The sequence below is a fragment of the Tachysurus fulvidraco genome, chromosome 9 (assembly GCF_022655615.1).
Source record: "Tachysurus fulvidraco isolate hzauxx_2018 chromosome 9, HZAU_PFXX_2.0, whole genome shotgun sequence".
NCBI classification, from domain to species: domain Eukaryota; kingdom Metazoa; phylum Chordata; class Actinopteri; order Siluriformes; family Bagridae; genus Tachysurus; species Tachysurus fulvidraco.
In genome coordinates, this window is record NC_062526.1 from 13826119 (window position 1) to 13843362 (window position 17244).

At 42.4% G+C, this 17244-nt stretch overlaps 1 protein-coding gene across 4 annotated transcripts in view; it reads right to left on the reverse strand.

Moving 5' to 3' along the window:
- Positions 1-1550: 1550 nt before the first annotated feature.
- The window catches only part of clip1a (CAP-GLY domain containing linker protein 1a), a 34448-nt gene continuing 18754 nt past the window's right edge, over positions 1551-17244 (reverse strand). For 3 of the 4 annotated variants that reach the window (XM_047818850.1, XM_027145611.2, XM_027145610.2), the window contains 10 exons: positions 8300-10849; positions 7013-7150; positions 6127-6233; positions 5085-5205; positions 4869-4921; positions 4495-4612; positions 3832-4009; positions 3533-3585; positions 2485-2612; positions 1551-2354 (listed from right to left, as the gene is read on the reverse strand). In XM_047818850.1, the coding sequence (XP_047674806.1) occupies positions 2126-2354; positions 2485-2612; positions 3533-3585; positions 3832-4009; positions 4495-4612; positions 4869-4921; positions 5085-5205; positions 6127-6233; positions 7013-7150; positions 8300-10849 (3675 nt within the window). In that variant the 3' untranslated portion in view covers positions 1551-2125. The remainder of the gene's footprint in view (positions 2355-2484; positions 2613-3532; positions 3586-3831; positions 4010-4494; positions 4613-4868; positions 4922-5084; positions 5206-6126; positions 6234-7012; positions 7151-8299; positions 10850-17244) is intronic. The other variant, XM_047818851.1, reaches the window with a different exon arrangement.

Genomic DNA, 17244 nt, shown 5'->3' on the forward strand with positions numbered 1-17244 from the left:
TATATATATCCATCCATCCATCTTCTACCGCTTATCCGGGGCCGGGTCACGGGGGGCAGCAGTCTAAGCAGGGACGCCCAGACTTCCCTCTCCCCAGACACTTCCTCCAGCTCTTCCGGGGGAATACCGAGGCGTTCCCATGCCAGCCGAGAGACATAGTCCCTCCAGCATGTCCTAGGTCTTCCCCGGGGCCTCCTCTCGGTTGGACATGCCCGGAACACCTCCCCAGGGAGGCGTCCAGGAGGCATCCGGAACAGATGGAGCCACCTCAGCTAACTCCTCTCGATGTGGAGGAGCAGCGGCTCTACTCCGTGCTCCTCCCGAGTGACAGAGGTCCTCACCCAATCTTTAAGGGAGCGCACAGCCACCCTGCGGAGGAAACTCATTTCGGCCGCCTGTATCCGGGATCTTGTCCTTTCGGTCATGACCCAAAGCTCATGACCATAGGTAAGGGTAGGAACGTAGATCGACTGATAAATGAGAGCTTTGCCTTGCGGCTCAGCTCTTTCTTCACCACAACAGACTGGTATATCGACCGCATCACTACAGAAGATACACCAATCTGCCTGTCGATCTCCCGCTCCCTCCTTCCCTCACTCGTGATCAAGACCCCAAGATACTTAAACTAGTCCACTTGAGGAAGGAGCTCTCAACCAACCTGAAGGGGACAAGCCACCCTTTTCCGGTTGAGAACCATGGCCTCGGACTTGGAGGTGCTGATTCTCATCCCCACCACCTCACACTCGGCTGCAAACTGTCCCAGTGCACGCTGGAGGTCCTGATTTGAGGAATCCAACAGGACATCATCTGCAAAAAGCAGAGACGAAATCCCGTGGTCCCCAAACCGGGCTCCCTCCAGCCCCCGACTGCGCCTAGAAATCCTGTCCATATAAATAATGAACAGGACTGGTGACAAAGGGCAGCCCTGCCAGAGTCCAACATGCACCGGCAACAATCTGACTTACTGCTGGCAATGCGAACCAAACTACTGCTCCAGTCATATAGGGACCGGACAGCCATATATAATATATATATATAATATATAATTAGGTGACTGTACACATATATACACCCACACACCCACTCTTAGCTAGCCTTGGTAAACATCAGCTTTGGTGTTTCCTGGACAAAGGAACCAAAAGCTGCAACATCTTACTAAAATGATCGATGGAGGAATAAAAATAGAGGAAAAAGGGTGATGTGTTTAACCTAAAGAACAGCATCATCAGCTGTGAAGCAGCACTGGGGTGACCACATCATCGGGGAGCAACACCTTAAGTCATCATCCACAAAGTTTATAAACTTGGTTTGCGACCAGATCTTCCAGCAGGACTATGGTCTATGATCCTACTTCTAGAATATTTGTGGACGGAGTAAAATGTTAGTATTTCACTGAGCAACACAATCATGTAGATGCCTGTGAACCTAAAAGATCTGCAGTAAAAAAAAAACTGGCCAATTTTACATCTACAATCTTCAATGCTAAACCAGTGTTTGGTGTTGAGATCAATTAAGTCTTTATAAAAGGTGAGACTCATCAAAGTCAAAAATAGGATTTAAACAATATTTATTTTCTTTTGTACAGATGTATAATATTCCACAAAAAAACCCACTAAAAAGTAACAGCATCATTATAACCTTGAAGTACATTCTGTTTAAGAAACCGTCTTGTTCTTCATCAAGCTGAAAATCAGGGAAGAGGATGTTGGAGTAAAGTGCATTAGCATTGCAGTGCCCTTTCCTTTCAAACACTCAGGACAACAATATACCTGCTGCAGTGATTGGAACAGGTCCGAAAATGAATGGTGACTTTAAGCTAAGATATCCATTACTCACATTACAAATTCAAAACACAGATTAAAAAAAACAAGATGACAAAATTTCTTTTTTGTCACTTAAAGTCAATATTGTTTCATTCATGAATACGACTTAAATTAAGTACAATTTAAGTACAAGATGCACAATTTTTTGAAAAAGGAGGATTGAGTGTTAATGGCATGGCAAATGAGAGGATGCACACGCACATACACACATACAAACACACACACACACACACATACACACTCCCACACACACACACACACACGTGCAATGTGTTGTTGAAGGCGTGTGCGGTAATGCCAGCTTAGAAGGTCTGGTCATCGTTGCACGACTCGGTCCAGTGGCCAAACACCTCACAGATGTCACAGTAGGGCCTCTCTTCACTCGCGCTGCCATGGTAGGTAGTGTGAGGAGGAGAATCGGGCTGCTGCTCCTGCGTGGGACAGTCCTCTGTGTCATGGAGGTCAAAACAGTCGCAGATATCGCAAAAGAGGCGCGGTGGTGGTTTCTTTTTGGCTTTAGACTCGGATAAGCTGCAGACAAAAATGCATGTGCATGTACATTTACTATTAAAGTAAATGATTCACATCCTTAGAAGTGTTGGGCACATTTTATAAAAATGTGTATACATTCTGGAGTATTAGACTGGACGATGCAGTCTACCTTTCATGGTTGTCCATTTCACTGGCTGTGTTCCCATTAAGTGCTGCCTCAGCCATCTTCTCCAGCTTTGATTTCAGCTCCACATTCTTGCGCTGCAGGTCCGCGATGACAGAGTTCAAGAATTCAATCTGCCACACAAACATGACTGAGAATTAGTATCAGTAAATAATATTTACAATTTATATTAACCACATTTCATAGAATGTATGTTAGTGCAGTTCAGAATATATCCAGTGTGCAGAAATTATTGATATGTATTTTTATTTTATAGCAGTGATGCAGAGAGAATAAACACACATTCAGTTGCTGACACAAAGGTCATGTTACTGCAAATCACTTGCTAATCAAACTGAGGGTGATTGAAATGAAAAGTCTGAGAAATCAGGTAAGATCAATAAGGGCTTGTGTTTAGAAAACCAGGGTCACTGAGCTACAACAAAGTTGTTTTTCCCCCCATTTGCTTAATGGCTCTGCTACAGTACACCAGTTAAAGACCACTAGACCGAAATGATGTGTTGTGTTGCTCTCAGCGCTTGTGCAACAGTGACAAAGTTAAAAGAGTAAAAGTTTTAGCTGTTCTGCTTGGGTCACTTTTTCGTTTTTTATTTTATTTTATTTTAATTTGGTGTTACACACCATTATAATAGAAAGAATAATCCACAGACTCGTGCCTGATGGGGTCATTTATCAATGGTCTCCGAGTCTTCCTGGAAATGATCTGTGGTTCAGGGAATCTAACAAACAGCTAGCTATTTGAACTAATAACTAGGGAGAAGAAGCCATTATTTCATCTCCTACATGGTGCATGACAAAATCTCTAGTATGAACTCTATATAAACATCTACACAAATGGAATAATATTATAATATGTACCTCAGAGATTATTAGATCATGTTTTTATCATCTCAATAAAAATCTGTATTGAGAGATTTGAAAATTGATTAGACTTCACACTATAAAAAATGTACATATTATAATCTTTTCCTGTTAAATTGCTGAACACACACTTGGCCGATTGCCATTCTTTCTGACGAGGAATGTCGAGTACCTGACTCTCGGCTGATTTCATCGCCTCTCTCATCTCGTCCAGTACAGAAGACCCTGTTGAGACAGTGATGTTTATGAACACTAGTCAATCTGATTCTAATCAGTCTGATTTTTAAACTTCAGATAACATAATGACTTAGTTCCGTTTGGGGTGATGTTGTATAACAGTTATATATTTACAGATAAACTAAAGTATATTGAAAATACTTTATAACTGTATTACTGTCAGCAATTTTCATGAGCTTAAAAAAACCCCCCACAACAATCTTATAATTTTTTAATAATACCTTAGACACTTACCTGTGGGGACGTCTGCAGGACTGAATGCCTGAGGTGCAGAACTCGAGGCCTGAGTTGCTGCTAAGCTCTTCTCCAGAGTGCGCACTCGCTCCCGCAGCTGAGATTTATCACTTTCCAAAGATTTCACAGTGCTCTGGAGAGTGTTTCCAGTGGCACTCGCGCTTCGCAGCACTGATACCTGCTCACAAAAGATATACGACACATGAGAGACAACCTTTATTTATAATCTCTGTAAACCTTTTTTTAACCAATATTTCTGGAGTGCATTGTATATTTATATACCTGCTGACTATTATGTAAAAGGTTTCTGACAGATGCAGAAAGGTCTTTGTGAATGTGGACTTAAAAATGTATAAAGTAAATAATATTAAAAATGATAAAGCCACCTCCACAACCGACATATGCCATTAATATTTATTTCTTTGTCTCTCTCTCTCTCCCTCCCTTCCTCCATACAAATATCCTTCAAATTGTTTAGACATCATTTCTTTTATATCTAAACCTAGATATAAACCTTATACATCTTGCTTCATCAACCTTTACAGCATGCTAGTTTAGCAACATCGAGCAAACACTGTCAAATTAAGGTAAGGGATTTTGTTTTTCAGTGCAGATCAGCTGTATAGACGATGTTACATATTAGAAGGATATCATAGACGTTACCTCATTCTTCAGTGTTTCCAATTCTGCATTCTTTTCTAAGATCAAGGCACTGTTTTGCTTAATAGTTTGTTGTAAAGCAGATTTCTCTGTGTCTGATTTGTTCTTCAGAGTGAGCTCCCTGTAAAAAGAATTAATAAAATAAGAGCATAAAAACAAATAACAGAGAGATTGAAATGATGAGTGAAGCAAATGAAATCATTTTTACAGGTTTAATTCCCTGTATATATAAAAAGTTGGTTTAGTTTTCAACAACCACAAAGTTTGGCAAATGATTTTAGGGGATGAAGGTTTTCTTTCAGTGAAGGGCAGAGTAGAGCAAGATCACAATCATATCAAAGTGTTTTAGTTTTTGACTCCAGCAGGGAGTTCCTCACCTCTTTTCCATGTCCTTCACCTGACTACTGAGGCATGCCAACTGCTCCTTGAGCTGGAATGCAAAAGAACACTTTTAAGCATGTAGGCGAATATTTCATTTAAAGTTTTCTAAAAGGAAAAAGAATCAGTTCACAGAAACCTATGTGCAGGTCATCATGTCCTATACAGCACTTAAAAAAAAAAAAACTATCAAGTGCTTGCTTTTGGAAACATACTTTTTGCTGGTTGTTGTTGTCCTTCTGGCTGCTGGAGATCTCTTTAGCCAGCTTGGTCTTTTCCTGTTGTAAAGCTTCCAAAACCTGGGCATTTTCAGCTGCTGCATTTTTCAGTTTCTCACTGAGAGATAAATCAGTGAGCATTCATGAACAAATACTCACATAAAACAATGATGAACAGTGACACAGACAGGCACAATCAAAATCAATCACAATCAAGCAAATCTGCTTACTTAATAGATTAGATATTCCACATTGACAAATAAGCCTGGCACCTAAACTTTAAGAAAAATTTAATATATTTTCACCAAAACACTTTAGACTCGGATAAGCTGCAGACAAAAATGCATGTGCATGTACATTTACTATTAAAGTAAATGATTCACATCCTTAGAAGTGTTGGGCTTCATGCTAATCTCAAATGCAAATATCGGACAAGGAACCAGAAAGATGTCTAAAAAGAACTGAAGTCAGGTAGCTGGATAATGTGCCATATTGGAACAGACAGGACAAGCTGTAATCAGACTACACCACAGTCAGAATCAAATATTTAAATTTTCCACTTTTGGGAGTATACAGACTTTAAAATACACTATACTATTAAACATTTTGGGACGTCTGCCATTACATCCACATGAACTTTAAAATGACATCCTATTCTTAATCCACAGAGTTTAACATGGAGTTGGCCCACACTTTGCAGCTACGATTCAACTCTTCCTGGAAGGCTTTCCACAAAGTTTAGGAGTGTGTTTATAAGAACTTTTGCCTCTAGAATCACATTTGGAGGTCATAAATAAAGGCACTAATAAAGGCCTGGCTCTAGTTTTTATTCCAATTCATCCCAAAGATTTGGGTTGAGGTCCGTACTCTCTCTCTCTCTCTCTCTCTCTCTCTCTCTCTCTCTCTCTCTCTCTCTCTCTCTCTCTCTCTCTCTCTCTCTCTCTCTCTCTCTCTCTCTCTCTCTCTCTCTCTCTCTCTCTCACACACACACACACACAGTGATTGTATGAAGGTTTTTCAGTAGAATCTTGTTCCTCACATTTCTGTAGACAGACTGTTGATCCTCTCCTTCTCTGAGCTCAGCTGCTCTTTGGATTTCGTCAGCTTCTGTTGGTATTGCGAGTTCTGTTTTGACATATTGTCCAGCTGCAACAGAGACCAAAACAACAACAACAACAACAAAAAAAACAGTTTCAGCTTATTGAGTCAAAATCATACCACAGCAAGCATGTGCCTAAACATATTAGCCTCATCCATTAAGCCAGCAATGATATTATATAGACACTAGACCTCTTTAATGTTAAAAAGGAGAGAAAAGGCCTGTGTGCAATTCAGCAACTCCAGATAAGACCTATTTTAGCAAGTCCTCTGCTGTACTTTATCCAATCTCACAAGTTTATGTAACTTATTCAGTTTTCTCTCATCACTAAGCAGCGACCAAGCAAAGGGTGGAGTCACGAGACATGAATCCAACTCATTCTTCTTCAAAAGGCACTAAATGCACTCTGAATTAAAGACTATCCACCTTCTTCCATGAACATGATCTCACAGCTGCCCATGATTGGCTAGGGTCTGTTTGAGTGAGAGTAGGCATTTTAGTTTTTTTAATTCAATAGAGATTGTCATGGTTTGAGATGTGATAGCACAGAGAGTGTGATATTGGCCCCTATGCCATCTTGATATTACCAAACTGACATTTTCAACATCGTCCTAAAATAATGACAACAACCAAAGCACAATTTGATCCTAGATACAAAGACCTGTGTTGTAAAAGCTTTTATCATATGAAACAATTTATTATTTTCTCATTAATAAAATTAAATGCAACCAAATGTAAACTTTATGTCAGTCAATTTTCCATATCCACCTGCATAAATCCACTTGGACCAACACCACCAGGTCCTTGGCTTCAGCACACCACTCACCTGACTCTGCATTTCTTCTTTGGCATTTTTAAACTCGAGGATGAGAGAGTCTGCCGCTAGTTTTTCCTTTTGCAAAGCAAGCTTTTCTTGCCTCAATTTGTCCAGTGCTTGTGCTGTGTGCCCAGCGCTCTCAGCAGCCTGCAACAGATAGGATTGAGAGGATACAGTAAGTCTCAGAATGGAGGGATGGTACGACTTAGAGAGAGTGAGTCAATCCAAACTGTTACAGAAGCCAAGATTTGTGCAAAGTGTAAATTTTAGCATGCCTCCTTCATGCAATTAGAACTTTAGAAAAGTGAATGAGGTTATATCATATCTTCGTATTTAAGCCTTTTACAAATATAATATACAGAGTGTAGAAAATTGTTTCGTCTGTGAATTAAAAGTTCATGCAAAAATTCTGTTGGTTATTGCTGCAACAGATCAGAACAAATCAAATAGAGCCTGAAAATAATATAATTTGAGGATGAGTAGGCCATGTGTTAAAATGAAACCCCTACTACTGTTGAGACTAACATCATATAATATTACTGAAGTAATTCTGATCCTACTGTACTATACTAAGTTTGTACCAGAGGTGCCAAATCCTAGCAGGAAAAAAAGAGAAAATGTTGCAGGAGGAAACATCATTTTTACAAACTTTTACAAACTCTTTATTCCAAACTTCCACCAAACAACAATAATAAAACAGCGAGGTAGCCAGTCAGTCACCTGTTTTCAGAGATCTTGCAACATGAAGGTTTGTGAATTTACAGGTTGAACGTGAACTAGCAGCACAAAAGTAACCTGTATTAGAAGCAACTACGCAGATGTCTTTCATGTTCAGTGTCCTTTCCCCTTTAGTGTGCAGGCTATTCTGTTGGGAGAATTTTTCATGTTTGGTCTGAGCTTTAACTGACAGCAGAAAATGGGGTGGGACAACAGGGCAAAAATAGTGAATGATGCCACTGTAGATGTTGGCACCTCTGTTACACTTTCAGTTGAATACCCTACAATATTAACATGATGTTGTCATTGATTATTCTCGGACTTTCGAAGCTTGGCTCTGCCACAGATTTGCTTTGAACTTGTCCACGACATACCCCGATTCAGCCCCGTGGTTGGTTGACCTACTTGCTGTTAATTGAGAATTAAAGAGAGTTAGCAACATGCATATTAAAGAGGACACCTAAGGGTGAGATTTGCATGGAAAAGCAAGGCAGGGTAAGCTTGTGAGTGTGCAGGAAGCAATTCAACTATTCAAGTGCAACACTAGGTCTGAGGAGCCTGTTTTTAGCTGCAGAATACCTCAAGCTGCTTTGCGAGAGCACTTTCGTTTTGTGCCTCGAGTTGAGTCACCATAATGTTGGCCTCCTCCTTTTGCGTTTGCAGAGCGTCCCTCTCAGCTTGCACCACAGCCAGCCTAGAGAGGATCTCATCCTTGTCTTTGGCTAAAAAAGCCACCTGCTTTTCCGCAGCTTGCTGTTGCTCCTCCAGAGTAACTTTGTCGTTTTTAAGGTTTTGCAACTTTTCCTCCAATTTGAGCTGTGATGTATTCAGTTGGTCCACTTGAAGCTGATATTCCGTGCACTTCTTATCAACAGTTTCCATGCGATTACGAAGAGCCAGCAGTTCCTGTTCCAGAGATGAACAAGATTCCAGGAGGTCAGTCTTTTCATTCACAAGACATGTGTTGGTGTTCTCCAGTTCTGCAATTTTGGAAGCAAGAACCGCTTTTGCATCAGCCATATTTGATCTGTCTTCATCGCTTCTCTTCTGTTGGGACTTTAAAATCTCAATTTCTTTGGCAAGTGAGGTTTTGTCTTCACTGACTTTTTGAAGTGCAATGAATATCTCTTCAACCTTTTGACAACTGGAAGCTGTAGTCTGGTTAAGGCTTTCCAAATTCTTTTTTTTCTCCAAGCAAAGTTCATTTAAAGAGCTCCATAAGTCATCTAATTTCGAGCTAAGCAATTGTTGTTCCGTTTCTGCCTTCTCTTTTTCCATCCTGATGGCTACAATTTCACCATCAAGCTTGGACTTGGCCTCCAGAAGGCTTGCATTCTCTTTTTCACAACAGGTAATCTTATTCCTCAGTTCCTCAACATTTTTAGAAAGGGTTTCCTTAACCACAGAGAATTCATTCTTGCCCATTTCTAGTGCTTGCTGATGAGCTTCCAATGTGTTCTTGACCTCAGAAAGTGATCTGTTCTGATCGGAGAGATGTTCAGCTTTCTGGAGAAGATCACTGTTTGTCTTCCTGAGCTCCTCTATCACACTATTCAGGGCAATCTTCTCCTTTTCAAAGGTATCAGTATTTTGTGCATATTCTTCATTCATGTGATCCAAGTTGAGCTGTAATTTTTGGTTTTGTTCACTTAAGCCAACATTGGACTTCTCTAGAGACTCTACATCAGAGCTCATTTTCTGCAGAAGTGTCTGCAAATCATCATTGTCTTGCCTCAGTTTCATCATCTCGGCAGTTATCTGCTCTTTCATCTGCTTGAGTTGTTCTAGCTCTGATTTTAGACTGGTCTTCTCACTTAATAATTCAGCTTCTGATTGTTTTTTCTCTGCTAAGGCAGAAGCCTTTTCTGCCATCTCCTTTTCATGCTTCTCCTTCAAGCTGCTCATTTCTTGTTCTAAACCCTGCTGCTCATTGCTTTGCTTTTCGAGAGCAGATTTTAAGCTGTTTTTTTCCTCTTCAAGGGCTTGAAGAATCTTCTCAGTCTCCAAGAGTTTTGCATTAATCCTTTGCTTCTCCTGAGAAAAAGCTGTGCTATTGAGCTGGATCTTCTCATTGGCAGCTTTGGCTTCTTCTTTACTGAGATGCAAGTTTTCAGCCAGCACTTCTATTTGTTTAGTGAGATCCTGCTTTTCACAGAACATTTTCCTCTGGGATTCAAGGAGGTTTTCCTTCTCTTCCATAAGTAAAAGCCTTTCAGAGTCTGTGACTTCCCTGCTAGTCTTGATTTCCTCAAGCATTCTGGCAAAGCTGTCCTTGGAGGCCTGGAGCTCAACATTGTCCCTGCTGTACTGCTCCAGCGTCATCTTCATGGTATCAAGTTGATTTTGAAGCTCTGATTTTTTGGCTGCAAGAGATTCTTTATCTAAAATGGTGGTTTTGAGATCTGACCCCACCTTTTCCTTCTCATTATAGAGAATTTTAGTTTCTGCCTGCAGCTTAGCATTTTTAACTGAGAGCTCCTCTTTCTCAACCTGCAGCTTTGATTGAAGCACTTCATTTTTTGCATTCAGCAATTGAGAGGACCTCAACTCCTCCTGGCAGGCTCGAAGTTCCTCCTGAAATGTACCTCTATCCTCACAGGCTTTCTGGTGTTTTTGGGCTAGCTCTGAACTATTTTTCTCATGTTGCTGAAGCTCCTGCTGATATTTCTGTATGACTTCCTGTTGCTCTGTTTTATGCTGTTTAAGATGTTCTATTTGAATAAGGTGTTGTGCTTTAGTCTCTTTTAGGCTTGCATTCTCAGCTTTTAGTTCTTCCTGGATTAGTATTAAATTCTGCACATCTTTGGAAAACTGCTCTCGCTCATTCCTGACAGATAAATTTTCTTCATGCAGTTGCTTATTGCTTGAATGTAGTTCCTTAATTTCATTTCTCAATTGTTCAGTTGATGCATTTAGCTCATCGTTTTTTGATGCAAGATCCTTCTGAACCACCTCCAGGCTAGATATCTTTGTCTGATATTCTAAAATTAGCTTTTCCACACTTTCTTTTTGAGCATGGGCATCATCTCTCGCCTTAGACAGACGCTCAGACAACAGCGTTAGATCACCAACCTCAGAAGCAAGCTTCTCAGCCCTTTGCGTGGAACAAGCCAACTCAGCAGTGAGAGACTGAGTGAAGGAAGGGGGGGAGAAAGGGAGAACGTTATGTTGATTAAACAAAATAAACCCTGATGCAAAAAAAAAAAAAAAAAAAAAAAAAAAAAAAAGAAAATGCAAAAGAAACAAAGGGAAAAGAAGCAACATTACATGGTACATGTTATCTCCAACAATGATAAGAATATGTGTATAAATATATCCATTAAAATCAACATAATTGTGTATGATTGCTATATTGCTATATGTATAAATGAATTCATTTATATGTAAATAAATACATATATTTAGGTAAAGATGGTTAGGTTAGGAGTCTTTGCAACTCTTTTAAAAAATTGTTAGAAATATTTATTAAAAAAAAAAAAAAGAACTGTCCTGTTGATGTCTCATCAGAAGTATATACAAGTATAATAATGTTATTGAAGTTTTATTTGTCACCCTCTCAAGCCTACTACTATAACATGTGGCTCTTAGCTAAAGTGAGCATCCATAACAACGCACCCTTAAAAAAAGGAATTTCCTTTAGGATTAATAAGGTTCTATATTATCTTATATAATCTGAATAAATGCTGAGATATGCACCAAGATTAAAGTTGGAAGCCCCATGTACAGCAATATCAGTAGTGAAATGAGGAACACCACAGCCTGTAACACGAAATGGATATAACATGCAAGGTGAAAACAACAAAGAAGAAATCCAACAGCCACTTTACAAAACCACCATTTAGAATAAACCTGAACAAAACTGGTGTTGTAAAGATTCATTTAAGAAAATCTCTTAGTGATCCGAGAATAAAAAAAAGAGTCTTTATTTTTGCTCAGCACCTGATTAAGAATAAATAAATAACTAAAAAAAAAGACAATCTCTAAACCTAGGAGTCAATGAAAAGTGATCCAAGAGTAGGGTTGCAAAATTTTCAAGGCTGGAAACTTTCCATGGGAATTAACGGGAATATGTGGGAATAAACTGGGAATTTTAAAAAAAATGCACAGTTGCCTATAACAAGGAACTTAAATGTAGTTAAAAAAATCTTGCAGCATAATTTTGTTTAAAACAATGCAATTTGATTTTTTTTTTTTTTTTTAAATCAATTTTTTTTTTGTTTAAAACAATGCAATTTGACCCCTCCTTGAACCGCCACCTTATTGTGGTGGAGGGGTTTGCGTGCCTGAATGATCCTAGGAGCTATGTTGTCTGGGGCTTTCTGCCCCTGGTAGGGTCTCCCAAGGCAAGCAGGTCCTAGGTGACAGGCCAGACAAAGAGCGGTTCAAAAACCTCTTATGAAGAATATTAAAGCAAGGTCCGTGACGTCGCCCGGTATGGCGCAACCGGGGCCCCACCCTGGAGCCAGGCCCGGGGTTGGTGGCCGGGTCTTACCCCACGGGGCCCAGCCGGGCTCAGCCCGAAGGAGCGATGTGGGGCCGATCTCCTGTGGGCCCACCACCTGCAGGAGAAACCGTAAGGGGCGGGTGCAATGTGGATTGCGTGGCAGTCGAAGGCGGGAGCCTCGGCGACTCAATCTCTGGACACGGAATCTGACTCTAGGGACATGGAATGTCACCTCGCTGGGGGGGGGGGGAGCCTGAGCTGGTGCGGGAGGTTGAGAGATACCGACTAGAGATAGTTGGGCTCACCTCCACGCACAGCTTGGGCTCTGGAACCCAACTCCTCGAGAGAGGCTGGACTCTCTACTACTCTGGAGTTGCCCACGGTGAGAGGCGGCGGGCTGGTGTGGGTTTGCTCATAGCCCCCCAGCTCAGCAGCCATGTGTTGGAGTTTACCCCGGTGAACGAGAGGGTCGTTTCCCTGCGCCTTCGGGTCGGGGAGAGGTCTCTCACTGTTATTTGTGCTTATGGGCCAAATGGCAGTGTGGAGTACCCGGCCTTCTTGGCGTCTCTGGGAGGGGTGCTGCCCCGACCGGGGTCTCCGTCGTTCTACTGGGGGACTTCAATGCTCACGAGGGCAGCGACAGTGACACCTGAAGGGGCGTGATTGGGAGGAACGGCCCCCCCAACCTGAACCCGAGTGGTGTTCTGTTATTGGACTTCTGTGCTAGTCACAGTTTGTCCATAATGAACACCATGTTCAAGCATAAGGGTGTCCATCAGTACACCCTAGGTCGGACGTCAATGATCGACTTTGTGGTTGTTTCATCTGACCTCCGGCCGTATGTCTTGGACACTCGGGTAAAGAGAGGGGCGGAGCTGTCAACTGATCACCACCTGGTGGTGAGTTGGCAGAGGAAGAAGTTGGACAGACTTGGCAGACCCAAACGTACTGTGAGGGTCCACTGGGAACGTTTGGCAGAGTCTCCTGTCAGAGAGATCTTCAACTCTCACCTCCGGCAGAGCTTCAACCAGATCCCGAGGGAGGCTGGAGACATTGAGTCCAAGTGGACCATGTTCTCCACCTCCATTGTCGATGCAGCCGCACGGAGCTGTGGCCGTAAGGTCTCCGGTGCCTGTCGTGGCGGCAATCCCCGAACCCGGTGGTGGACCCCGGAAGTAAGGGATGCCGTCAAGCTGAAGAAGGAGTCCTATCGAGCCTGGTTGACTCAGGGGACTCCGGAGGCAGCTGATAGGTACCGGAGGGCCAAGCGAGCTTCAGCCCGGGTGGTTGCAGAGGCAAAAACTAGGGCCTGGGAGAAGTTCGGTGAGGCCATGGAGAAGGACTATCGGTTGGCCTCGAAGAAATTCTGGCAAACCGTCCGGCGTCTCAGGAGGGGGAAGCAGTGCCCTGCTCACACTGCTCACACTGTTTACAGTGGGAGTGGGAATCTGCTGACTTCGACTGGTGACATTCTCGGACGGTAGAAGGAGTACTTCGAGGATCTCCTCAACCCCACCAACATGTCTTCCAGTGAGGAAGCAGAGGCAGAGGGCTCGGTTGTGGACTCGTCGATCCCCCAAGCTGAGGTCACTGAGGTAGTTGAGAAGCTCCTTGGTGGCAAGGCACCGGGGGTGGATGAGATCTGCCCTGAGTACCTCAAGTCTCTGGATGTTGTGGGGCTGTCTTGGCTGACACGACTCTGCAACATCGCGTGGTTGTTGGGGACAGTGCACCTGGACTGGCAGACTGGAGTGGTGGTCCCTCTTTTTAAGAAGGGGGACCAGAGGGTGTGTTCCAACTACAGGGGGATCACACTCCTCAGCCTCCCCGGAAAAGTCTATGCCAGGGTACTGGAGAGGAGAATTCAGCCGATAGTCGAACCTCTGATTCAGGAGGAACAATGCGGATTTCGTCCTGGTCGTGGAACACTGGACCATCTCTATACCCTCACCAGGTTGCTGGAGGGTTCATGGGAGTTTGCCCAACCAGTCCACATGTGTTTTGTGGATCTGGAGAAGGCATTCGACTGTGTCCCTCGTGGTGACCTGTGGGGGGTGCTCTGGGAGTATGGGGTCCGTGGCCCTCTGCTAAGGGCTGTCCGGTCCCTATATGACCGGAGCAGGAGTTTGGTTCGCATTGCCAGCAGTAAGCCAGACTTGTTCCCAGTGCATGTTGGACTCCGACAGGGCTGCCCTTTGTCACCGGTCCTGTTCATTATTTATATGGACAGGATTTCTATGCGCAGTCGGGGGCCAGAGGGAATACGGTTTGGGCACCACAGGATTTCGTCTCCGCTTTTTGCAGATGATGTTGTCCTGTTGGCTTCCTCAAACCAGGACCTCCAGCGTGCACGGAGACGGTTTGCAGCTGAGTGTGAAGCGGCGGGGATGAGAATCAGCACCTCCAAGTCCGAGGCCATGGTTCTCAGCCGGAAAAGGGTGGCTTGCCCCCTTCAGGTTGGTGGAGAGTTCCTGCCTCAAGTGGAGAAGTTTAAGTATCTTGGGGTCCTGTTCACGAGTGAGGGAAGGATGGAGCGGGAGGCGGGAGATCGACAGGCGGATCGGTGCATCTTCAGCAGTGATGCGGTCGATATACCGATCTGTTGTGGTGAAGAGAGAGCTGAGCCGTAAGGCGAAGCTCTCTATTTACCAGTCAATCTACGTTCCTACCCTCACCTATGGTCATGAGCTCTGGGTCATGACTGAAAGGACAAGATCCCGGATACAGGCGGCCGAAATGAGTTTCCTCCGTAGGGTGGCTGGGCGCTCCCTTAGAGATAGGGTGAGGAGCTCTGTCACTCGGGAGGAGCTCAGAGTAGAGCCGCTGCTCCTCCACATCGAGAGGGGTCATCTGAGGTGGCTCGGGCATCTGTTTCGGATGCCTCCTGGACGCCTCCCTGGGGAGGTGTTCCGGGCATGTCCAACCGGGAGGAGGCCCCGGGGAAGACCTAGGACACGCTGGAGGGACTATGTCTCTCGGCTGGCCTGGGAACGCCTCGGTATTCCCCCGGAAGAGCTGGAGGAAGTGTCTGGGGAGAGGGGAGTCTGGGTGTCCCTGCTTAGACTGCTGCCCCCGCGACCCGGCCCCGGATAAGCGGTAGAAGATGGATGGATGGATGGCAATGCAATTTGAATTTGTACCCTGCATTCCTGTCACTTGCGCACAGCACACTGCTTACTGGAGGGCCATTGAGGCCACACCCCCTGCATGTACTTGCATTCTTCCATAACATGCACAGTAAACACTTTATTTTAGGCTCATTTAACTAGATGCTTAATAGCATGAATAATTAATAGAATATTGGCAATTTATTAGTGCTAATTAAGCACTTAATAAGTACATATTAAGGCCTTATTCTACATTATTAATTGTACCCAATACCTAAACTTAATAACTACCTTACTAACTCTTAATAAGCAGTAAATTAGGAGTAGTGCTGCATGATTAATCATATCGCAATCGCAATATCAAGCCCATTCTCTCTGAAAGCTGTTTGCCTATTTCATCCACTACACCGCTAAACTAGTGAGTTTCAGTTTATGCAGTGGCACGTGTGGCGCGTATGGTCATGTGACTTTTTCAGGTGTGCAGCACGGAACGGGTGAAGATGGATGCTGAGCAGACGGACACTGAACTGGTGGCAAGAAAAAATGCTACCTCTGTTATATGTAGTGTTAATTTCGTCAGACGAGACGAAATATGTTCAACAACCTTTTTTTCATAAGACGAGACGATGACAAGACTGCACCACTGTCCAAAACGCTGACTAAGACTAAATTAACATGGATTATTGTTGACGAAAAAAGGAGACGAAAACGAGACGAAAAATTTTCGTCTACAATTGTCTTTTTTGTCTTTACAATTGTCTACTTTCGTGATTTGCGGAGTTTTGACAAGTTTTATAGCCTTGATATTGTTTCTTATTCAAAAGTGGTGACAGAAAAAACTCTTTACCCCAACCTGAAACCTCTTCCCCTGTCACAATCACATCATAATCAAAATTAATAATTAGGCTTAAAAGCAAATGTATATGTAAGGGAATCAAGTTAAATTAATATCAAGGGAATTAATAATTACATGCAATATTGCTCCAAATATTATCAATAATGGTGTGTGCAATACCATGCATAACTTGCATTTAAGTTGGTAATTTACTTTGTGTGTGTGTGTGTGTGTATATATGTATATATATATATACACACATACATACATACATACATACATACACACACACACACACACACATATATTGTATACCTACAGTTTTGATCTTAGGATTTTCATTAAATCAGCATTAATGTGTTATTTTATTTTAATATACCATTTGTTTATTATATCGCGATCACATATCGCAATCGCAATATTGACCTCATTAATCGCAATATGACATTTTCCCCAAATCGTGTAGCCCTAATTAGCAGTGTTACCACATGCACAAATAATTTGATGACCCTCCCCCAAACACTCACTTGAGAAAAAATGCTTCATTTTACATTTTGATTGGGACTTTTTTTTTAGAAGGGCAAGGATGGGGGATGCTTTCATTTTACAGCAATCATAGGGAAATATGTTTATTACAATTATTAAGTTTATTATGTTTAGTACAAGCATAATAATGTTTATTATGCTTTTGTGTTACTTAATGAAATAATCAATTAAAGTTCTACTTACAATTTAATCAGTCAAGACGTAATTTTTAAAATTTGTATTACCTTGCATGCATGTCTGCTTATGACCAAACAAAACATTTATGTTTGTATATGATATAGTTTATATACATTTCCCTATATTTCCAAATAATTCCCATAAATTCCTGTAAAGTCCCATAAATTTACAAAAATTCCTGTAAAGTTTCCAACTTGGAATATTTCCAAAATTCCTTAGATTAAGTTTACTGGAAACTTTCTGCCCCTTTGCAACCCTACGCAAGAGTTAGCATAACAATCAGAACTACAAATACAGAAAAAGATAAAGTGTCGTATACATTGGCTAGCCTAATCAAATACATTTTTGTCATGCTACCTCACCAAAGACATTTTTTAAATCATTAGACCCTATCACACTGTATACAGAATATCAA